Genomic DNA, 25,533 nt, shown 5'->3' with positions numbered 1-25,533 from the left:
TTCTGGCTCCTCGCTGCACCTCGGTGCCACGTGGCGGTGGTGGTGGTGGTGGTGGGCGGGGGTTCCCACCTAGGATTCAAAGGTACATCGTCCTGCCCTGTGCTTTCTGAACAGATCAGCAAGCGTGAATATTTGCGAGGTGGTGGCTGCGTAAATTCTAAGATACGAATATTCCCTCTTCCAAACTGTGCGTGAGGTGAAAATTTGATGTAAAATTTCAGGTGGAATGACTACCAGATCCAGTAGGAGCAGAACGAGCATATGCTGATTTAGAGTCAGGTAAGGAGCAAACGGAACCACGGGGCTGGCTCAGCTCCCGGACACTGTCCACACGTCGTGCCCTTGTCCACTGGAGTGTAGGTCCCACTGACGTTTCGACTCAGGGGTGCACTAAATGATTTTGTATTTCACAACTCAAAGGGGTTCGGAAAGGTGAGTGTGTAATTGTTACCTTTTTGGCAGGTTATAATTTTTCTCTGCCGCTGCAGGCACAAATCATTGAGCTGGTCGGCGTGCCAGTATTTTAGAAACACTTTTCGGACTCCCATCTAAAACACAAACAGCAGGGAGACACTAAACAGCACGAAGATGCCAAAAATGATGATGGGAAAACAGTCGGGCAAGAGATTTTTCCAGAAGAGGATTAGAAGAAACAAAGCTAACAAAATTAATTCCAGTACATTTTCCTTAATTTTTTAAAATACTCTTACGTTTACTCACGATCCCAAAGGTTTTCCTTCTAACAAGTGTGTTTGCTGTGTGCACACATTGTCATTAATGTTTGGAAATGCCCACACACGAGAGCTGTAGTGGCTACACCGTGCGGGGCCAAGGAGAAACGCAGGCCTCGACTCCACCAGAAAGTAGACCCTCCCCATCGAGGAGCGCTCACACTGCAGAGCTAGACCCCTCCCCCCCCTTTGTGATTGTTTTCTTTCCTCAACTCAAAGCAGGGAGGTTGAGTCTATGAGAAGGAAAACAATAAAACAAAAACACCAACAAACCCCATCAAGCTGACACACAAAATTGTTTCATTTCCATTATTTTCTTCCCACTACACTGTATGTTATTATAAACTGAATGTTTATACAACCACAGTTATATAGAGCTGCGGCCCCAGAGTAAAAAGTCTTAACAAAGTCATCTATGAGCAACAGTCGTCTAGATGATGGTGTAAACAGAAATGCAATGACCATTTCTCTGCAGCATTTTTTAAAAAGCGTGTTACCAAAGCAGCTTCTACAAAAGCTACAGTGGTATGCGAGCTGGTGCAGACGCACTGCTCCTGAGGAAGACAACTGCCAAAGGAAAGTCTTAAAGCCACAGACAATAAACCACAGCCATGCATTTTTAAAGTAGTTTTTCTTGTGTGTTGTGCATATTTTCTAAGAATTCATAGAACTGGGGTAGGTGCGAGGAATGCCCTTCGTGATGTAAATTCTCGGAGGCTCTGAGGGGAAGCAGGCAGAAAGAGTTGCAGGAGAGCCTGGTAAATACTAACATGAGGTGCTGGGGGAGCTCTGAGGTGATATTCTGCGAGACTGAGAAAAAATACTGCTCAGGCACACCTCGTGATAGGTTCATGATCATATTCTTAGCACTTGAGACAAACGCCACCAGGATGACAAGACTAACACGTGTGCTCCCAAGCATGAGCGGGGGACGTTAAAATGCTAGCACCCCTCTGCTCCAGCATACATCATAATGACACCCGAAGCTTGCCTGTATGCACACCCCATTAGGCACTGGAAGGGTTTATAGGTCAGACTTGTCTCCGGAATGCTTGGCTAGAGGTGGTTTACGAACCTTTTCATATGGAAACTGAGTTTATTCCCAACATATGCTGTCACTCCCCATCCTTCCATCTAGCTGCCCCTTTTGCCGTGTGATCTGCTGTCTTAATGAAACACAGGGTTGTGCAAGAGACTGGGGCCTGAGTCCTGCATGATGGCGGTCAGGCTGGTGAGTCAGATCAGCCGGGAAAGTTTTCAACGACTGTCCTGTCTCAGAGGCTCCTGCTTGACTGGATGCTGTTCTTTGTTTAGTTTTCTGGTAGTCTGCTGAAATTTGAGACAGTCACCTGGGTGGGGGGCTACAAAGAGTTGTTACTTTTTCCCATTGTATTGCCATTCTCTCTCCCTAGTTATTTTCCATAATTCATAGTCTTCCCCCCCCACCCCTTCCCAACTGCTGACTTATTTTGGCAGCCAACAGGAAGAACAGTTGGTACTGTCTGTGAGCGCTGCGGAACAAATCTGTGAGACAGGCCCTGGGAAGGAGGGAGCATGGCATCTTTCTGTTCATCACTGACTGTGGTATGCAACTCATTGTGGGAAACTGAATCCCAAAGGCAAAATGCATGCAAACCTCTGTCCCAAGATACAAGTCTAGAAGAATGACAGGACAGCCAGCAAAACGGCCCAATGGGTAGAGTCGGTGATGATCGCTAGGGGAACTCATCTACGGGGGGCGCTCGACGTAGGGAAAAGACCTATGGAATGGAGCTAAGACAACTGGGTTCCAGTTCCACTCTCTTAATTAAATGGGGACCCTGGCTGGACAAGAAGGGACTTGGACAGGATGAAAAAGATCTCCTAGAGTGACATTCCTAACAGCCATTCAAAACACCAAAGTAGGTTTGTCTCGAGAGTTGCGCTGGATGCCGAGGGTACAAAGGAGGATACTGTCCTCAAAGAGAAGCTTCTGGGGGAGATCAGCAGTGAGCAAAGATGACAGAGTGATGTCTAAGGGACACCAAAGAGGAAGAGGTGATCAAGTTGGGGTCAGACAGGATTCACTGAGAAGCAAGTTAGCTCAGCCATGAATTCTCCAGGGGGTCGAGGGATAGAGGGAGAAGACAAATGTGGCACAGAAAAAGCAGCCTGTGAACAGCAAGGGGCAGAAAACTATGTTGGGGCGCGGCTGCAGTGATGAGGGAAGAGGCCACACCGTGTAGAGTATTCCAGGAAAACCTGGACATTCTTCTATGAACAACGTGGATCCACCAGAAGATTTAAAGAGGATCCCAGCTAAATTTCATAAAAATGACTTTTGAAATTGTATGTGAAATTTATAAAGCTCCTTCTTAAAACCATCTGAAGAATGGATTGTTGGGCTTGGCTCTTGGAGGTACTTGGTGAAGTGGGACAATATAATGTCATCAACAATTTGGATTTGGAAGGACTTACCACTGTTGCTTGTGTGTTGGCCAACTCTTATTTATCTTTCATGACTGAAATCAAGCCCCACTTCCATTACTAGATTTTTGAGACCGATTTATCCACTTCTAGTAGGCCTTTGATGACTTTCACTTGTGTTCCCAGAACACCCAATGGATGATTCCTCATTTCTATTATATTGCATTGCATATTTGCCATTATGCACATACATTTACATCTCCTGAAGAATATGAAGATATATTATATTCTTGAACTTCACAAGTGGTAGGGATGTGGGGAGGGTGGATTCAGATTAGAAACAGAACATAAGGAATTGTGAAGTCCTGGTATAAGAAGATGAGTCATCGCAATGGATGATAATGTCTTCAAGGATGAAAATAAGTTATGATGGTCAATGAAAGCATAAGCCAGACCCTAAGTCATTCAGGAAACTGGAGATAAGTTATGGCAGCCAGCAGGTGACAGAACAAATGATGGGGGCGATAAAAGAAAAGTGGGGTGAAAATGGTCTACAAATGGTATAGATGTAAGACAGAAGGCTGGGGAGCAATGAGTCAGCTAGCCCTGCTCCCCCACCGAGACAAAGGAAGTAAGAAAAAGTGAAACCTCCTAACAGAGTATTTTCAGGAACGTCCAGTTTTCGGTTCACATATGGAGGCTAACTTAGAAGGGGCGTAAATATGGATGCAGTAGGTTTTTCTCACAATGGATTAGAGATTTCACAGGACCCAAAGGTGGGTCGTTAAAGTGGTCTGAGCACCTCACACAGCAGATCTGCATGTCTTGCAGGCGGGATAAAAGGAGTCCTTCCTGTGATCCATGGACTGGGACAATGGCAAGGGAGGAGCTGGGTGGGAACAGGAGGCACAGGGCGTGTGAGGGGAAGGTGCGCTGCTAGACGGGCAGACGCTCCTCTGGGAGCCAGAGGGATAGACCAGCTCCCAAAGCTCCTGCTGAGGCTCTGGTACAGTTATGCCCATGGAAATTCTCCAGAGGTAAAACCAAAGGCTTTGTAAATGAGGGAGGCTTCCGGGCTTTCGATTCAGTGGGAGGAGGGGACAGAAGCCTGAATCTACATGACGAATGTCCTGCTAAGGGACAGCTGAAGACTTTGTGGGCATGGCTGGGTATTGTGCTGCCATCACATTCAGGTGGATTAAATAATTCTTCATTCAGCTACATGGGTATACCTTACACTTATCCAACGGGCGACTCATTCATTCATTCATTCATTCATTCATTCACTCTTTATATATACATATATTTTACCGCGTAATTTATTTGTGGATTGGCAGTATCTGGAGATACTCATCAGAAGTGTTAACATTTGTTTGACTTTGCTGGTCTTTTAGAGACGTCATGTTTATAGTAAATGCTTCTTCTTTCCTTAAAGAATGAGATGTGTCATTTAGTAGTATTTTGGGTTTCTTTGTCAGAAACTATTTTGAATAACACATTTTGGTCTTAAGTCCTCTGCTATCATTCAGGCTAAGGATTACTGGGACACATATCTAGGAATCTTTTTAACCAGGAAAACCCAGACAAGATCACAAGGATTCTATATTTTTATTGTCTATTAATGTCATTGACCAGGAGAAAATTGTTGGCCATTTTAATTTTTTCTGTGGAATGAATTCACGTCAAGTTACTCTGTCACCCGTGCCTTAGTGTGCTATACCAAATCCAATAAGTTAGGATTCATTTGAATGCAACCAAATGTTCCAATCACCTACATTTTTTATTTTGGTTGCATTCTCTTATCAAACAATGTTTCTCACAACCAGAGAGGAGGAGAGGTTAAAACATTCTCCTACTGAGCCCTCTCCCTGTGCACTCTCTGGATGCAGAGTGTTCTGATCTGAGATTAAAATGTTAATGTCATTCTGACTCCTGTAAAAGTAAACCATCTGTGAATTATAGTCATCGCTATTTTTATTAGAAAACCATTAGGTTTTTTTTTTTTCTTTTTTGAAGTGACAGATTTTAAAAAATTAAACAAAATTGTCATTGATGACTTCGAAAGCTTCAATTCCTGCTACAGTTCTCGGGGATTTTTTAGAGGTGGGGGCTGGGGGAGCAGACAGCTGCTGGATGGCACGTCAATGGCTCTTAGGTGGTCTGGAGGCTGCACTAGCCAGAGATCAAAGGGACCTGTGAAGATGCTCTTCTCCCTTTTTCCTTTTCCTCCTCATCATCACTGAAGGCTGCCTCCAATCACAGAGGTGCAGACAAAGGGGAGGGGGGCAAGCTTGCTGGCAGAGGTGGCCCTCCTGTGGAAGGGCAGAGGGACAGACACTCCCGGTTTCCATGGGTTTCCATGGCAACCCGGGGATTTCCGCAGGAGGAGCCTATTACTGGCCTCGCCCTTTTAGGAATGTCCCCCATTCACTGACTGGGAGACCATGGGCAAAACTATCTTCAGAGTGATCTTTCTAAACATCAAGCTCATGTGACTTTCCTGCCTAACATGATTTAATAGCAGGTCATGATTTTCAGGATAATGTTCAAACTTTTTTGAAATGTTTATTAGACTTTTTATAGTATGGCTTTATTCAATGCATTCAGATGTATCTATTCTCAAACTATATCATATTGCTTGCTATTCCAAAATGGGAGCTTGCTTTTCTTCTCTGGCTGAACATATACTATATACCTTGCTCTAAATCATCTACTGGATAGACTCCTATCCATCCTTTAAAACACAGATGGCTTGGTGAACTCTGAGTCTAGTGTGTACCTTCAAATAATGAATTCATTTTAATAGCATACCCACGTCACTAATGCACCTTGTATATACCTCTATAATACCACTGAGTTCCTGTCTTTTGTCATTATTTGTATATCTGTCTGAATATTCAATTTGACTACGAGATACATGTGGGCTAGGATGATGTTGGACAAATATAAAGATCTTAAGTTACATCTGTTAAGGTGGAGGAGATAAAAGTAAATGGAACACTAAAATGAAGAAAGCAGAATTTCAAGAGTGATTTTACTGGACAAGAGCTATAACATGAACTCAGATATTAAAAAATAGTTCACTTTAAATACATTTTAAAAACTGAATCTGTTTAAACCATTTGAACTCATTCATTTTGTAAAATGCATCTAATGAAAAGAACAAGAAACAAAAATGTTAACCTTGCATATTTCTGGTGTCACCAAATCTCCCATGTAAGATTATCACAAACCAAAATCTATAATTTATCTTGCCCTCCAATTCTTTACCTGCTTTTGACTCACCTTGCACACTGCCTCTAATTTATTAATCTTCCAGAAACCTTCAATGATTCCATATTGCCTAGAAGCTTAAACGTATACCTTTGGGTTTAGCATTCAAAGCCCTCCACAATATGATTTTTGTTAATCTCTGAAGAGTTCACACTTTTTACTCTTCTAAAATAGGTGTTATTTACTGTTACTTCAACTTCCCACACACTCTGGGAGAGCAGAAAACTGATGTGAGACTTCTGTAGACACTATCAAGGGCCTACAGCATTCTTACACATGGAATTTGTATTGAATAATGTTACTGTTGCTGTCAGTGTTATGTTAGATACTGTCCCTCTCTCTGTTAAAATTATTGAAATATCTTTATTAATAATTACCATACATTTAATAATACTTTATGGTGAATGTTTATTTTTTGCTGCAAAAATGTTTTATTTTCATTATTATTGACAAAGAATTAATCCTTGAAAATGTTAATATCCCTTACTTCAAAAACATAAGCATTATTCTAATAAATACTTCTCATTTAAAGACAAGATATCTCATGTTATAGTTGCATCAAAAGCGGTCATCATTCACTGATGACCGCTTTTGATGCATTTTGGCACTCCAAAAATACGCCTGGTATCTCTTAACATGCCCGACCAAAGTAGGTCTGTTCCCAGTTTTAAACTGCTTTCTTGACAAGATTCTGAACAACACACTTTTTCTTTTATGTGTTTTGATGTCTGCATCACTCTCCCATCAGCCTTGTTTTCCTTCCTGCTGATCTGAGAATGTCACTGTGTTCCTTTAAAGCACGGTTCTTTCTTCTTTTACCATGCAAAGCACTTTCTGTGTTTACCAGGTAATCTCTTCCAAACAGAAACACCTCCAAACCCCAACACTTCCATAGGCCCACCATGAACAGTCCTGCACTCATTCCTGGTTCTGTGTCATTTTCACATACTCTCGGGTGCACTGTATTTTATGGCTTTCCTGATTTTCCTGTCTCATATTTATTCATCCATCTATCCTATCAATGGTCTGTCCTCTCCATCTATTTAATCATTCATCCATCCTTCCATCCACCCATCCACTCCTCCATCCAATCATGCACCCACCCATCGATCCCTCTATTCATCCACCCATCCACTAGTCTGTCCATCCATGCATCCATGCATCCATCCATGCATCCATCCATGCATCCATCCATCCATCCATCCCTCCATCCATCCATCCATCCATCCCTCCATCCATCCATCCATGCATCCATCCATCCATCCATCCATCCATCCATGCATCCATCCATCCATCCATCCCTCCATCCCTCCATCCATCCATCCATCCATCCCTCCATCCATCCATGCATCCATCCCTCCATCCATCCATCCATCCATCCATCCCTCCATCCATCCATCCATGCATCCATCCATCCATCCATCCCTCCATCCATCCATCCATCCATCCCTCCATCCATCCATGCATCCATCCATGCATCCATCCATCCATCCATCCCTCCATCCATCCATGCATCCATCCATGCATCCATCCGTGCATCCATGCATCCATCCATCCATCCATCCATCCATGCATCCATCCATCCATCCATTCATCCATGCATCCAACCATCCATCCATCCATCCATCCCTCCATCCATCCCTCCATCCATCCATGCATCCATCCCTCCATCCATCCATGCATCCATGCATCCATGCATCCATCCATGCATCCATCCATGCATCCATCCCTCCATCCATCCATGCATCCATCCCTCCATCCATCCATGCATCCATCCATCCATCCATCCATCCATCCCTCCATCCATGCATCCATCCATCCATCCATCCATGCATCCATCCATCCCTCCATCCATCCATGCATCCATCCCTCCATCCATCCATGCATCCATGCATCCATCCATCCATCCATGCATCCATCCATTCATCCATCCATCCATCCATCCCTCCCTCCCTCCATCCCTCCATCCATCCGTCCATCCGTCCATCCATCCCTCCATCCCTCTATCCCTCCATCCCTCCATCCATCCCTCCATCCCTCTATCCCTCCATCCCTCCATCCATCCGTCCATCCGTCCATCCATCCCTCCATCCCTCTATCCCTCCATCCCTCCCTCCATCCCTCCATCCCTCCGTCCGTCCGTCTGTCCGTCCGTCCATCCGTCCCTCCCTCCGTCCCTCCATCCCTCCATCCGTCCCTCCATCCATCCATCCATCCATCCATCCGTCCATCCATCCATCCATCCCTCCATCCATCCCAACATTTCCAGGGGCTGATACCAGACACCTTGCCAGGCTCTAGGACCACAAGGATGAATAGAATATGGTCTATCCTTTCAAGAAACTCAGTAAAACAACCGTTTAAGTAAAATTCTTCTTCTTCAGGCTGAATTAACATATTTCCCCTATTTGCTTCTTGATTCATTCAATTTCTAAGGATGGGCATTATTTTATGTGTGCACATTTTATTATTAATATTTCAATACTTTACATTTTCATGGTAGCTTTGAAAAACTACCAAATGGAAATATTCTAATGTTCAGCCTGGCTCTAAATGTATTTTTAAACATCCTCAGAGGATACGTTTATACTAAAATACAAGTTCTCTTTGTTATAAATAGACTATTCTTGAAGTTTAACTTCAACACAGAGAAGATAATTACAGCCACACACACTGAACAGAGTACCACATCTTCCGGTATTTGAGGAAGGTGGTTCAGCTTGAATTACATATAATTACAGGTTAAGAAAATTAATTACTCTCACCTAGAACAGTATGACCTGTACAACAAGCAGAGATGAACAAAAACTCCTATTCTGAGCTGACTGGTGAATAACTCACTATGTGATTCTGCACATTGCTTCATTCCAGAAATCATATCGATGTGGTCAAGAGCACTGACGAAAGTCAACCTCTTCAGCTCAAAGTCACACATCGGGAAAAGCAAACCAAAGCCAAACCCACACAAAGCTCATCAGTTTCAGAATCAGAAAGGAGAGTGCATGGAGAAGTGGATGCATTCATCAAAGGAGCACCATCAGTCTTTGTTTTTAACAAAATGGCCTTGATACTATGAATAAAAATTACCTGCCTCATGGTATGTGTATGCTATAAATGATTAACGGCAGCAAACGCACGATCACAGCCTGCTGTCCTGCCTGAGGCCCGTGCACGTGCGCGCGCACATGCACACACACACACACACACGCAGGGGCCCTCCCCAACCAGTGTCCGCCAAGTCACTGCCATGTGTGTCTTCTGAGGTTTGCTTTACTTCTAAAACTAGGAATCCTCATGGTGCTTCATCCTGGGCGCAGGTTCTTATATCGTTCCTCCCGAAGAGCATTTTTAGATATTAAAAAAAGATACTTACATCGCATTCCTAATTTTCCAAATATCTGTTGCATGGGGTGTTCCTGTTTTCTCTGAGATTCATCTACATTTATTTTTTTTTGTGAACCGTCTCTGCTTTCAACTCCTAGAGGGCCAGGGGTCTCCATCGTCTCGAGATCCGCCCATATTTTGTGCGGCACATTCGCATTCGCACTTGTTAATAATGTCGGTTTTCAAAGAGATTCCACTCTTCAAGTGATTTGCTAGGCCCATCTACTGAAGACCACTGTGAGTCATCTCCTGCCCCTTCCCTGCCCCTGCTGTCCTTGCCCCGCCCATCACTGTTGCTGCACCTCCCTGTTCGTTGGCTTCCTGGGGCTGTTCTTAATGTCCGGCAACACATCTGTTCATGTTTAAAGCATAAATCAGGTCATGTCACCACCCTCTTTGAAGCTTATCGATGGCTTCACAGTGAACTTAAAAGAGAACGTGGTGTTTTGATGCAACCAAGGTCCCATGGGCTTGGCCCCTGCTTCCCACTAAGCCCCGTTCTCAAGGTGGTGAGTGGGTGTCTCCAAAGGGTGGACCTGGTTCCTGATCTGCGAAAAAACCCTTTGCTATTACAGGGTTTGTGGCATACAATAGGTACTTACTAAAGGCTTGCTGCAGGACTAAATAATCCTGGAAATGGGGGCAAACGGATATACACAAGATGGAACACTGCATGAGGCACGGACAGAACCAGCACTCTTTAGTAGCTGTCAAGCAATTGTCAACTGCTGTCCAGGAGAGCTGCGCTCTGGAGGATCACAAGCCACTGTTGTTCTTCATGACACATGCCTCCCTAAACCAGAGTCCTTGTGGGTTCCTTCCCAGTGTGGGTCCCAACCTGTCTTCCTCATTAGTTTACTGCGGTTCCCCCTTTCTCTCTTGACCCTGCTAGCCTGCAAACCTGTGGAAGACAGCCATGACATTTTGCCTTCACGTTGCACCATATCGCCTTGTGTGACTTCAGTGACATAGATGGTGCTCAATAAATGCTTGTTGATTCAATCTACCAATACGTCCGGAGCTAGAGGAAAGGAACTAGACTTCTAAGAGATGAGAGCTGGATTAGGAATAGGCACAGCTACTTTTCCCTTAGCAATTATTAAGCCAGATATTATACTAAGCCTTTGTGCAAGAAAGCTGAGAGGAATGATATGAAGAAGCTATCATACGTGTCAGGAAGGCTACCTTCATTTCCAAAGAGAAAACGTGATAATAAGTAGGTTTGTTCATTCATTCAACAAATACATGTTCGGTGTCTACCATGTGCCAGACCCTGTACGGAATGTAATAGTGAAACACACACACACACACACACACACACACACACACACACACACATGAGAATATATATATGTAAAAAGAAGACATAATATTTTTCCTTAATAGAGTTCAGAGTGAAAGAGGAGAGAGATACATTGACCAGGAATCAGACTTTGTAATATTATTTTTAAAAGCTGAGTCAGTGAATACACCCGCAAACTTTGGAGTATTTATCTCTGGGTAGTTCAGTGATGGGTGATCTGTATTTTCTTCTTTAAATTTCACTATTTTTCAAATTTCTTATCAAGAATAAATACTACTTGCATAACAAAAATGTGTTCATAATATATATGTGTGTGTATGTGTCGAGTGAAAGAGAAAAAAGGAAATCGCTATATGTGCACAGATATAGTAACCCTCAGTTTACAATGCACATGGTACCAAGAGATACACTGAGATCCCTAACGTGTATTACCGCCAACATTAATAATTCTAGAGAAAGGGAAGGGATGTGAGAGAAAGAATAATTTTATAGGCTATTTTCTAGCCTGTACTTACAGCTGATTTATGAAGTGCTCCTTGAGTAATAAAACAAAGGTTATAAACCATTAATTTATTGTGCTAATAAGAGCCAAGGGCTCTAATACCATTGTCTTGTCTTAGAAGATGTAAAAAAAGTGGAAGGTGCTTAAAACTTTAACAGTTTCTTGCTCTTACTTTTATTATCTTTTCTCTACTGTACTATTTTAGATTAATGAAATAATAAATCCTTTGTCCAACTGATTTTATTTAATGTTATGGTAAAATGTTAATCTTGCGATTCTCAGCACTGTAAGAGTGGCTCCTTCAAAGATCATATATTTTACGGAGACGCGCCATGAAATCTAGGCCATCCCGTGAAAATCACATTAGAAAATGATGGTAAAGAAAGTAATTCTTGTAATTTTTTTGTTGGTGAACAAACACAAATAGGAAAAGTGTATTTCATTAGGATCTGGGGTTTGTCTTTTGTGAAGGCCCCTTGTAATTTCTTTCAGGATCTCCGTCCCTCTCTCCCTCTCTGTCACACACACACACACACACACACACACACACACACTCACACACACGTGTGCTCACACGTGCCCACACATGGGCACACACGGGAGAGAGTAACTATCACATCGTGTGGCCAGTTGGGAGAAGCTTAAGTTTCGGTTCTGTTTCTCACTTCCTGTCTGTCTAGTCTTGAGGAAGTCCCCGGAAGTCTCCCTGGGTCTGCCTTCTCATCCTGGCGCCATGTCAAATTCTCTCAACTTCTCCTTCCACAGTTTCCAGCAACAGTTATCGTGAGCCCCTGCTTCAAGGGAGCCTCACCTCACAGGACTCTCTTCTCTGCCTTTCCACAGAACTTTCTAAACTCCTCAGAATCTGTTTGAAAGGACAGTGAAACTTCACTGCGGAAGCTTTCCCAAAGGGGGGCCAGCCATTCCCCAGCGCTGACTTTCCCTGCGCTCCGAGCGTCTGTGTTGGGAAACGGCGCCCCTGGCAGCGCCCGGACTGACTCTGACAGATTTGTTTCTCCCTTCGTCATCCCACCAGATGGCTCTAAAATGAATATAGCATTCAAATAACTACACAGAAAAAAATCATCCTATAACCAGTTGATTCATATAAAATGTGTGAAAATCAGATTATACCATTTATTTTTCCACTTAGAATTAGTAGTTTCAAAAGTTTTCACTTTACATAAATGACATAACATAGAAAAACAAGCATGTTCCACATGAGCCTAAGTGCCTGCCAGTCACTTCTCTGTGGCGTGGGGAAATCAGGGCAGAAAGTGGTTGATTAAATGTGCAGAGTTTTGGAGGGATTGTTTTCAAAGGCGCCTGAAAGTAGGACTGAAATAAAAATGTACATGTTTAGGTAGAGCAGATATCTGAATAATTGTTAAAAACAAACAACAGAAGGTTAATAACTCGCGGCTCCACGCAACTTGTTTGCAAACTATGACTTAATTCAAACTCTTTGTATTTTTTTCCACAAATGAAGTAATCTGAAGACTCTGTTTCATCAAGAAAACTGTATCTGGTGAGACACAGAAAACGGAGATCCTGGAAGATATAACAAGGGGCTCCCACAAAAGTACTGGAAGTCAGTCATATTGAATCTACTCAGATTACCTCCAGAACCTTCCATTCCTCCTCGAACAACTGGCGTAAATCTGCCATGAAATAAGGATGAGGCTCTGACTAGGCCACCAAATTTTTTAAAACGTATCATTTAATTGTAAACATGAACAAGAAACCACCAGTAAGAAGGACTTGTTACTTGAAGGCGAAAATGCTTTAGAGCAAAACAGAGTCAGTGCGCTTAACAGGTCTTTTTCATAAATGCTTAAAATAATTAATTTGACCCTACAATATTCTATTTAAATTGTACTTATAGGGCGGTAACAAATTTTAAAAATAATTCTCAATTACAGAAGTAATTTATGAACACATTGATCTTCTAATCATGGAGACAGGCTACACTTCTGTTTTACTATCATCTCGAAACAATGCCCTAGATATTACCACTCTCAGGTTTTTGTGGTGAATTATTCCAGATCATAAGCATTCTTAAACATCCATGTATCCGTATAAAATATACGGTTTGGCAGCTTCTTAGGGACCAAGACTTTTCTGCTACCATCTACTGGGCCTCCTCCTCTAACCCCCTGTCCTGGGGACATGGGGAAAAAGTCGGCGCACGCAAATCCCCAGTGATGGGGAGACCATCAGCAACCTTATAGAAGATGTGCGACCTGAGGGATGAGAACAGAGCAGAAAGGAGGGAGCAAGTGTTCTGGAGATGCGGGGAACGCTGGAAAGTCAGAATACGGCAGGGAGCGAAGCCTGGCATCCTGCAGACTGGGGATTTACCAAAACGGCTTACTATGACTATTCTCAGCCCGCCTTCGCTCAAGCCGTGAGCTGGAAGCCAGAGTTACCTTGAATCCATCTCCAGGAACGTCACCCCGAATTGTCTCCCGCCCCTGGGGCTGCCTGGGGATGGCCCGAGCAGCAGCTCCGTCTACGACGGATTAGAGTCAAACCCTTCCTGAGAATCCTCACTTGATTCCAGATCTTCCTCTCCATCCTCTCCTCCTTTTCTTGCTCTCTCTTTTCTCCGTCTCCTCCTTTTCTTCCCAAGATGCAGTTAGGAAGGGGAGTCCAAAAGAGCTGTGCTACTTAAGGGTCACCGGCGGACGGTCTGGGTAAGCAGGCCTGGGGTCAGAACCCGCCTGCAACGGGACGTAGTCAGCGTGACTCTCCTTCCTCCACCAGGTGAATTATCAACATAAGAAGACACCCACTCCAAGAAGCAATCTGCTCAGACTAATAAAAGAAGCTGTAAGTGCCTTTGATCAAAGCTCACACTATGATGCAGAATCTATGCCTTTCAAGTTCTGCAATCCGAATAAAAGGGCTTCAGATGGTTACATTACAAGATATAGATCGAGTTAAATGCAGTGGAAAGAACAGCATAGCAAGACGTAGATGCCGGTATCAGCAAAGCGACCTTTCCACTGAAACTAAACATTAACCACACCTAATATCTTGATCAGTATGCCGATCTGCAAGACTCCATTTCCTCATATCTCAAATGAGGTCATTACCGTTCACCCTGCCGGCTTTCCTTTTTCCGTGTATAGTTGTTATTAGGTTTAAATCAAATAAAGCCAAAGCTCTGAATAGTAACACATTCTGTAGATGAGAGGAATCATCATGTATAAAATATTAAAATTTCCAGTGCCTCACACACTGACTCCAGACCCAAACTACAGGGAGAAAAAAATAGCACGGGTGGATCCTGAAACAAACCCAAGAGCACCGAAGGGGAGACGTCTCTCTCTGCATCTGAAACAGGAGAGGCCGCGGAGTCGCTACAATGTACAAAAGTGGGAGAAAGTGGGGCTAGGACCCCCTGCTGACGCCTCAGAGGCTTCCCTGCACAGAGTCTGGTTTACATAAAGGAGCGGGAAGCTCACACTATGAACAGCTCCAGGACCCATCAGAGAGACAATAAGAAGATCATCATATTTTTAGGTAAGATAATTGAATTTCCAGCTAACACTCCACGCAGTTTCACACAGCAAAAGATGGCCCCGATCCCTGCTGTCTCCTCGCACTGCTCTTAAAAAAATGGAAAAGAATGACTATTAATTCCTGTTAACCATTCAGAGCCAAAGGACGAACACTGACTGCTTAATAGAAACATACATCGTGACTCTCAGCACTTTGGGAATCATGCTACAAAAACAAGAGCCATCCATTAGGATCTTACTGTTGCTTCAACAGCTTCGCGTTCGATTTGTCCTGATTAACCAGCCGGAGGAGAATCATAGCAACTCTTCCTGCAACTACCAACACATTTCAAACAAACGCTTTGCTTTTGAAATGGACGAGCCTGACTTTCCAGGTCAGGAATAAATGATGTTTAAACAGTCTTTTGCTGGGTTGCCTGGGTGGCTCAGTGGGTTAAACCCATGGCTCTTGATTCCAGCTCAGGTCATGAGATCGAGCCCAGCATGGGGCTCTGCCGTGGGCATGGAGTCGGCTTAAGATTCTCTCTCCCTCTGCTCTGCCCTTCTCTCTTTCTCTCTCTAAATTAATTAATTAAAAATGCTTTTGCTCTCTTATCTAGCAAAAAAGTGTAATATGAATAGGCTTTATTTCTATGAAGTCAATGATTTGTCTTACAGTATAAAGTATACGAGAAGTTACATTTTGGAGAAGCTGAAGAAAGCAGTCTTTCTGAACGATTCACTATGGAACACACAAGCAAAACATGCAGCGAATAAATGGATTTATTTATTTCTTTTGTCCCCTATTTTTAGTCTCCTCTGGGGAGTGAAGGAGCGAGGAAAATACACCAGGGCAATGAAATGGGAACCTGTTCCCATTTTTTATTTTGATGCACTTCTTCAAAGTTCCGGTGTGTGTTCCAATGTCATCCCATCCCCTGCTGCGATGTCGAGCAGTATCCCAGCACACGCAGAGGTACAGAAGGAATGGTGGCTGCCCGGGGGCATGAAATGCCTCCCTGGTGCCCCCGTGTGGAACCCCGTGCTCTGTGCACAGGCATCGGGGGACTGATGCACCTCACACACTGTGCAGGAAGCACAGGAACCGCCCCCCTGCTGGGGGAAGAATGTTCCAGATGCCCTCACCTTTTCTCTACAACTCAAGCCTCCATTCAGCATTAATAAAGCCCTATTATCCTTAGCTGTGAATATCCTTTTTTTTTTTTTTTTTTTTTGAGAGAGAGAAAGAGCATGAGCAGGAGGGGCAGAGAGAGAATCTCAAGCCGACTCTGTGCTGAGCGGAGCAGGATGAGGGGCTCGATCTCATGACCCTGAGAATCACGATCTGAGCCGAAACCAAGAGTCGGACGCTTAACCAACTGAGCAGCCCAGGGGCCCCTCTGTGAGTATTCTTTAAAGGGAAAAAAAATACAACAAGAAAATCTCAGAGTTCTGTATTCAGGAACAACTATTACCAAAAGACTTACTTAAAAATTCTGGCAATGACTGAGTCGAGATGACTTCAGCTTCCTGTGAGTCTGTTTAACCGTTCTGTCTGTGACCCCAGCTCCAGAGTGCTGAGCGGACACCGTCCCATATTAGTGACACCCCCGCATTCCCTTCCTATTCCAGCCTCTGGGCACGGATGTGCACCCATGACCCCTACAGCCGCATGCGCCTCCCCCTTCAGACTATTTAAAGCTCATCCCATTATTAGTTGAAAACAAAGGAAAGGTCAAGATGATGATAAAGAGAGAGACTGGGTGGTACAGACAATGAAGCCATCAGTCATTGGTCTGACGTTCCAGATTCCATGTCCTTCGCAGCAGGTGCATGGGGTGCCAACGTCAGCCCTGCAGTCCCTGCCTGTGTCGCCCATGGTGGGCACCAGCACACACATCCAGCAGTTCTGAACCATCGGAAGGGAAGCTCTCGTCTTTGGCCTCATCTGTTCTCTTACATTGTCTCTTGGAGATGCCCCACTGCTTTTCAACCTGACATTTCTGGTGGCTTTTTGGTGATTGGTAGGTTTTACCAAAGCGATTAGCTGCCATGCTCTGTTCTGTTGCTTTATGGCCAGAAACGTCCAGGGACTCCTGGTGTCTGGGGCTTTATTCTGTTTCCCATTCTTGAGTCACTGCGAACTTTTCAAATGCTTTCAAAAGCTTCAAACCTCCTGTTCCCCACACTAGTCATGCATGGCATTCTGATGCTGTTCCAGGTGCTGAACAAAATCAGAACTGTACCCCACTGTTTCTGGGGAGCCCCCCCAGGCTATTCTGTCTCACATTAGTTCTTCCTTCTGGAAGGAGGAGCTCTCTCTCCTGCAGGCCCCTGGACTCTGCCAACCAGGGGGCCACAGGAAAGAATGAGCATTTCCAGCGGTGAAGCTTTTGTCACGGAGTGAGGTGGGAGGGACAGTCACCTTTCCCGTGTGTGCAGCTGAGAAGCAGCAAACGGGGTTACACAGCCCTGGATGAGCTGGGGAGTGGGTCTGAAGAACAAAGACCACCTCCCAGCGAGGGGCCAAGAAACCAACACCCTCATCTGCTCTCCTTTAGCCCCCTCAGAAAGCCTGAATGACAAAGATGACGGACACACAGGCCAACAGTGCGGCTTCACGAGCTCCTCGTCCACACCATTCAAGGAGCCCCTTGGCCCCCCTCACGGGTCTGCCACCAAGCCCCGACAAGGGGAACGTCAGAAAGACTGATGTGTTTCCAGGGACTACGCTTAGTGTCTCGTCTTACCAAACACATCGACATTTTTGCCAGGGAGGCTGCTAGCACCCACCGTGACTCAGCTCGCTTGTTGACCTCCTGAGCCCGTGTGTTCGTCGCTTGCTGGTCACTCACCTTCCAGCCTTGCAGTTTGCACCGCTGGAGAACAAGGCGACATTTCTCCCCGGCAGACAGCAGCTGCTTCTCACCCGGGAGCATATGGGCCAATGGCTTGTACCTGGGAAAAGCAGCAGGAACACAAAAGCCATGACTGAGTTTGTCAAGCAAATGCTTCTTCTGTTCGACAGGGTCGTCTCTTTCACACTGTTTCTTTAATCTTCCCCAATCCCTACTTGAGCCTCCAAGCCCCCAAATCTCCATCTGCTGTGCACTTAACATTGTCCAACCGTGAGGTAACCCTCTTCTGTGACATGGAGAATGATTTCTAAAATGAGCCAAATAGATATTTCAATCCTTTAATGTATCTTTAATGCTATTATCATGGATTAATGGAAACCATTTAACAAAAGAAAACTGAAGAGAAGGAAAACTCACGGTTTTCATGTAAATTTTAGAATGCTCTTAAAAATATACCTTCTAAGGAATCTTAGAATTCCTTATGACCATTTGAAAGTGAAAGTGAAAGTTACAACCTATAATAAATGAGCATCGAAACGTCCAGAATTTTTAAGTGAGAGCTAGAGTAGCTTCTTCCCATTATGTTACATATTGAGAATTTTAAATCTTCTAGAAGGACATTTATTTATTTATTTATTTGAAAGTTCCTCTGAATAATTCACTGCCATTCCCTAGCTGAAATCCATGGCAATATAATGGTTTCCTATGGATTTTTTTTAAATGCCCTTCAAAATTCTATCAGCCACTTAAAAAAATCTATATAAAATTTCCCTTGCATGCACGGTATTTAGCCTGACATAGAGGTGAAACTGCATTAGAAGAAGGAGGAGGAAGAGGGACAGAGAAGAAACAAGCAAGGATTTGTGCAATTGCTTTTAGTTGCACTGTGTTTATGATTCCCACATTGAGCTGCTCTGGGAATTTAATGCCCAAAGGTAAATCACTTAAGTTCTCTGTGACTTTCTGTAAAATGTCTTAGGTTTCCATCTAAAGTTTGTTGCAGCAAATTTGGCAACTTCTAAGATGAGTTCTTTGCTTCCCTAGAGCAAGGAAGGGAGCTCGCTGCCTCCACGTGTTTATCGGCCAGGCTCCCTCCGAGCAGCCGGGAGAGGACTGGGCGTGAGTCCCCCTGACCACCACACCAGAGCGGGGCACCCCGCGGGGAGGTGCCCAGCACCGTGGGCAAGGCACAGAACGCACACTGAGAAAAGACACCTATTTTGAATTTTTCAATAGCAGACATTTATTTCCTTTTTTGCATCCTTAGCATTATCACTGAGCACTCAGCCTGTTGGTCGTCCTGGGCTGAGAATGACCCTAATCTTGGTAGCCACACGTCAGACAAACGAGATACATCAACATCAGCCACAACCCTTCCTTCTCATACACAGATTTTTGCTCAAGAATCAAACTCAGGGTACAGGAGGGTGTAAGACTACAGGTAGCCAAGACTGAACATAAAAATTATAGTGTCAGAGGCAAGGATATGAAAAATCTTGCTCATCATTTTGATTACACCAAATGGACTGAAATGATCTGTGGAATACGGAAGTATTTAGTGATTTTTTTTTTTTTTTTACAAGAGGCAAGAATGTGATTTCTTACCCAGTAAGCACTGGACTTGGTATCTATCTTTTCTACTGGTCTTAGTGTGTGGTTGCTGCAGAAGAGACAAGGGTGTCTTCAGGGTAGAAGGGAACAGAGAGAATGGGTAGAATGGTGTGTGTGTGTGTGTGTGAGTGTGTGTGAGTGTGTGTGTGTGTGTGTGTGTGAGTGTGTGTGTGTGTGTGTGAGTGTGTGTGAAGCGCCGGAACCAGGAGTATCATACGCAGAGGCCAGTGGGGTGGACCCTCCAGAAATGTGGGTGTATGACATACACACATCAGTGAGCAGACCAGATTATGGTTTATAATGTCTCAGTGGTTCAAAGGTGACAGGTGATGGACTTGCACAGTGGGTCTGAATACGCGAGAAACCGGATGGGGGACCTAAACACAGCCTCGGGGTCTAACTTTACAGAGAATTGCTTCGAGACCCTTGGCCGGCCACTTTACAAGGAATACCCCCTCTCAGTTCTGTCTGCATGCGTTTTCAGGATGTGACATGAATTCTGTATTGTATTAAAAGCACAAGTCTAATTTCTATGATTCCTCAAAGTGGGTGAGCTTCCCCAGGGGATGGACCATCTCTGTGCATTCCACGGTCTGCTGGATTACCTTTGCATGCAGCAAGTACTAATAAGTGATGGGAGACCAAGAAACCGGGCTGGGGGAAGGCAGGGCGGGGGGAGCGGGATGTGGAAAGTGACATTTGTCAGGCACTGAACAGGAGCATGGGCTTTTCATACTCCTCCCAGATGCAGGAGTCCTGCATGGCAATCTTTCAACAGTGAGAAAGCTGACGGTCACAGAAATCAAGGCACTTGCCCAAATTCAAACAGATTATTTTATGGGTTGAATCGCATTCCACCCCCCCCAAAAGATAAGTGGACATGACTTTCTTTGAAAGTAGTCTGTGCAGATATCATGCCGTTAACATGAGCTCATTAAGGTGGGCCCTGGTCCAATATGGTTGGCGTCCGTCTAGGAAGAGGGAATGCCACGTACAGACAGGGACACACAAGGAGAACATGGCATGATGAGGGAGACAGAGGCGGAGGGAGTGGGCTTCGAGCCAAGGAGCACCAAGGGTGACCGACCACACCGGAAGCTGGACAGAGGCCACAAAGGATTCTACTCAAGAGTCTCAGAGGGACAGAGTCCTGCTGACACCTTCACTTGGGATTCCCAGGCTGAAGAACTATGAAAGAGTGCATTTCTGTTGCTTGAAGTCCCCCGGTTTGTGGTGCTTTGTTAGGACAGCCCCAGGACACCGAGAGAGATGGTAATAGTGGCTGAGTAGGGATTTGAACCCAGGACCAGGTGACCCCAGAGACAGTCTCTCTCTGGAAGCTTCAAAGTCCCGTGTCCAGTCATACCTGTGCTCAGCACCCGTGCGCTGACATGGTTGAGGCAGGAACCAACAAGCCCCCAGCCCCAGATGGCTCTAGAGCGGAAAAGGAAGGGCGGGAGCATGAGAAACAGAAAAGGTTAACACTCAACATCATCAGCAGCACGCTGGACATGCAGAGATAAGAATTCTAGGTTCTCTGACCTTTGGGTGACAGGGCCTCTGATGGTAAACTCAAGCTCAGAATGAAATACAGACTCATTCAAGCGCTCAGGGAAGCCAGCATGTTCCTACCATTTAGCCAGAGTCACACAATGAAATGAAATCACTCAAATTATCTTTTTATTCTCTTACAATTGTCTCATTCTGTAGCTCTGCTAATTATCACTGAGAACTGAATTGACATAATTCAAGTATCTGAATACAGTATTAACAAGTCAGAACAAAGATCTTACACTGGGTGCTTTTTTCCCCTCATTTTATATTGTTCTTGTGACACCTAAAATGGTATAATTCTGACATTTCAACTGAAAAGACAAACACATCATCTCAGACAGAGTGAGGTACTCTATTTTAGTGTAATTAAAAACATCTTGTTATTTGGAATGTGAGTGTCATCTGTAGGTGGTGTCACAAGTCGATCACTGAGCTAACACAGGCTCTCACAGAAACTCCAACCCGAGACCGAGGGCTAATAATGAGCCCGGGGCAGCGCACGGGTGCTGAGCACAGGTGTGACTTGGACACGGGGCTTTGAAGCTTCCATTCCCTACACCCTCTTAGCCTCTGTCGCCCAAGAGCAGGTCACCTCGACCCACCGAAGGTCTCTGTATTCAGGCTGGCACCTGCCCGTGTCTGAGACAGATCAACTGACTCTAAGATGTCGTGTCAAGTCTGCTAAACAGCCACTGTTGCCCTGTCCCGGTCTGGGTTGCAGGGAATGATTGGGATCCAATTCCATGTCCAGGATCCGGGTGCCAGGGCTCATTCATTTGGGCTCATTCAATCAGTCAACCAATACGAATGGCAATATTGACTGAGTACAAAATACGCACATGGAATGCAGCAGGGGACAAATCAGATAAAAATCCTCACATCCTATGATAGAGACAGAAAGAATAGAAACATAAATGAGGAAGGAAGTCAGATATAGTGAGAGAGATGGAGAAAAACGGGGCAGGAAAGGTTTCACTGAGACTACGTATCTGACGGCAGGGAATGAAGCTGCGGAGCCTCCGGGGATCGGGAATCCCAGTTGAGGGAACGCAGACCCACAAGCCCTGAGTGGGGTCATGTGCACCTGTGTGAGCCATACCAGGCAGCCAATGTGGCTGGAGCTGAGCAGGCAGCCAATGTGGCTGGAGCCTGAGCAGGCAGAGGGAAGGTGCTGGGGACAGATTCACAGGTAAGGGTGTGACCTCGCAGGTCACTCTAAGCACTCGGGCTTTGACTCTGAGAGCCCCGGGGCATGGTGGTTTGAGCAGACTACCATTTGACTCCAGAAGAGTCAGGGAAGCTGCAGGCCCGGGTGTGGGCATGTGAAGTGGACAGCCCGGGAGACTCTCCGGAGGAGCCAGATGCCTCAGGTCCATGGTCAGCCACCAACACGGCAGGGTTTCCTGATGGCTGGACGTGGATGCAGGGGGGAGGGGAGCGGCACCTGCGAAGCTGGAGGACAGAAGCGACATCCGCGGAGACGGAGCGCCCCAGGGAGAGTAGCTGCTCAAACCCAAGGGCGGTGGTCCTCGCCACGGAGGGGGACCGTAGGCAGATTCTGCTGGAGCCCCGAGAGGATGCACAGCATCAGCCAGCACCCCGAAACAGAGTCACTGCTTGCCGGTTGCCAGTCGCTCCGCTGGGGTCCGTTTCGCCTGTCACGAGCCGCTGCCTCCTGGCCAGGACTGCACGAACCGTCTGGGAGATGTCCTCGTGCTGGGTCCTCGTGTGTCCCCGAGGCCGAAACCGAACCCTGTGTCTCGCTTCCCTTCTGAACGCGTCTGCCGACTTTCAACTTCCCTTCCTCCAGCCTGCCCACAGCCCAGATGGCCAATACTTGATGAAGCCTGGGGTTTCATGGCGACTTCCAGCACAGTTACCGAAAAATTCTCCAACCTGCACGCTAGTCATTAAGTACTCTCTCGAAAGCAAGGATTCAAGTACAAGAACTCTCCTCAACACACACACACCACCGGGCATAGGATGCCTCTGAGATCCTAACAGGCATCACAGTCCCTGGCCAAATCATCGGTAGAAGGACCACATTGTCCGTTGTGTTCACTCGGGGGTCTCTATAGTCTAAGAGGGACAGGCTGAAGTGGAAGAGAGAGAGAAGAGCAAATGCCTGAGACATGTACTGGAGAACCTAAGGAATATGATGAGATAAATATTTGTCTTTTCCAAAGTGATCATTCCTTCTAGCTTTAAGGAGAATGTTGACGTCCTATTTCTTGCTAACCTAGAGATAAAATAAGCTTATGGAGTCACCAAAGAGGCAGGTTAAACAAAGTAGTGACTCTGAATTCACTCCTTTAAGAAGGCTACCATGAAACAGTAGAATCACTTCCTTAGAAAAAATACAAAGTGTATGTATCAAGCTAATGCTTACAAAAAAGAAAACAAAACAAAAGACCCCACAACCTCAGATGCAATTTCTCTGAAATGGTTTGTTTGCTGAATATTGACTTCATCTCTTCATGCTCAAGCACAATTCTGTTGTGAAAGCTTTGGTCCCCAAACCCCTTAAAATTTATTTCTATTCAGCAAATATTTATTGAGCACCTCTTACAAGCAAGGTTACCAAGATGGGCAAAGCAACACTCTCATTTGACTGCATATGCTCAGGTATGACATTTTGGGCCAAAATTATATCTCAGAAAAGATGTGGTTTTCTTATTTCAAGACCTCATGAAATTTTCTTATAATGGACATATTTTACTTAAGTCAGGAACAACAAAATAAGGTTTGGGGAGCACCATTACCCTCATCCCTCAGGAACTGGACTGGATAAACCACAGAAAGACGGGATGTCCCTGGAGCTCTAGAGCGGAGGCTGGGAGGGCAGACGGAGGGTGGGGAGGGGCAGGACTGTGGGGGCTGGGGCTGAGCAACTGCAGGGTGGCGGGGGGGGGGGGCAGGTCTGAATGTGGTCAGAGTCTAAATGTGAAAGCATGTCCGTGTCAGTGGGTGACCGGGGAAGGCAGAGCCCTTCCAGACACGCAGAAGGAGCGGGACGGCGATGGCACCAAGACCTCAGCAGAGGGTGGGGGCGCGCAAGCGCTGGGCTCTGGTGGCTCGCAGCATAAATGAAGGAAAAGGCCAACAGCTCGAGGGGGAAAGAACTGAGCAAAGTGTTTTGGGCATTTTGTTTCTCAGGGTCAGGGAAGAACCACAGAGCTTGTAGGCAACATTTACAGAAACGCACAAAGCCTACATTCTATTCATGCTTATTTTGGGTATTGCTGTTTTTCTCCAGATTATTTTGTTCGTTCATGTTTAGCTCTGGAAGGACAAGGATGGGGTTTCTTCTAGAACCGTTTCCTTGAGACTTCGCCACAGGGCACTGCAGGGCTTCTCCACCTAGCATGCTTGCCAGAAATGTAGCTCTCTGTCTACAGTTAAATAGGGATGCATTTCACTTGTTCTGCGAACTTGCCGGGACTGCTCATTTTGCTCCTCATATGCCTGCTCTCACAGCAAACACAGTGCAGGTGCGGAGGGGTGATTTTCTAGCTATTTGGGGCTAATTTCCAGCATTCAGAATGCTGAGTGGTGGGTTGAGTGTAACAGCTGCCTAGCAACGGGACTGACATACATCATGAAAATAGTGAGAAGTAGGAAGAAAAAGGAGCACAGAGGGCTTGGGGGAGAAATAAAATCTATTTCGACGTGGGGAGGGAGCAGAGAAGAAAGAGAAATGAGGCAGAGAGAGACAGGATTTGCAGAAGTGCTTTTCAACTAAAGAGGAGCACTTTTTCTTTTTCTTTTAAAGAAAAAGACGTGAAAGCACAGAGAGAAAGTTGTTAAAAATCATCATTCACACAAAAATGCATTGTGTTCCCTAAGCGTGCACATTCTTTCTCTTCTTCCCATGACTTACAGTCTAAAGACCCCATCTCCCGTGGCAGGGTTGTCCAGCGTTCATCCCCTGAACTCTCCGTCCTTTAGAGGGCCAGCCCTGCTCCCCCACAACTGCCCAGCAAGTACACCGCTCAGCCTCCCGTACGGAGCCTTTATCATGTGCACCTGCTCATCACTCTGCCTGGTCTTCTCCCAGCTTTCCACGGCTCCACTTCCAGCCTTCCCACATTTCTTTGCACCTGCTGTGCTCTCTGCCTGGAGCTTGTCAGCCTGATCCACGTCCCAGTGCATCACCTGTGTCTGCATACCCACGACTCCTTCTGTATGTTCATTGGAAGGACAGGAAGGGGATATTAGCTGTTTGTTGCAACAGCTTTTGGGCCTCCTGGACTGCGCCGGCCTGGAATCTGGACTTGAGTTTATTTTCACATCTAGTGGGATCAACATTAAGCTTGTCAGTGCTCATCAGGAACTGCGTATGACTCGATTAAGTGGAAAAGGCACTATGACAGTGCCAGGACTGCTGCTTATGCCACTGCTCAAG

At 45.4% G+C, this 25,533-nt stretch overlaps 1 protein-coding gene across 1 annotated transcript in view; it reads right to left on the bottom strand.

Annotated features, from left to right (window-relative positions):
- The window catches only part of MYO16 (myosin XVI), a 441,479-nt gene that overhangs the window by 78,850 nt on the left and 337,096 nt on the right, over positions 1-25,533 (bottom strand). Inside the window, exons 27-28 of the mRNA XM_028087376.2 lie at positions 17,961-18,063; positions 452-548 (exon numbers count right to left, since the gene is read on the bottom strand). Coding sequence (XP_027943177.2) covers positions 452-548; positions 17,961-18,063 — 200 coding nt within the window. The remainder of the gene's footprint in view (positions 1-451; positions 549-17,960; positions 18,064-25,533) is intronic.

Source organism: Eumetopias jubatus, unplaced genomic scaffold, assembly GCF_037043125.1.
Source record: "Eumetopias jubatus isolate StellerSeaLion01/CBP00866 unplaced genomic scaffold, mEumJub1_p1.0 scaffold_3, whole genome shotgun sequence".
Lineage (NCBI taxonomy): Eukaryota > Metazoa > Chordata > Mammalia > Carnivora > Otariidae > Eumetopias > Eumetopias jubatus.
This window is presented reverse-complemented; position numbering and strand designations above follow the sequence as displayed.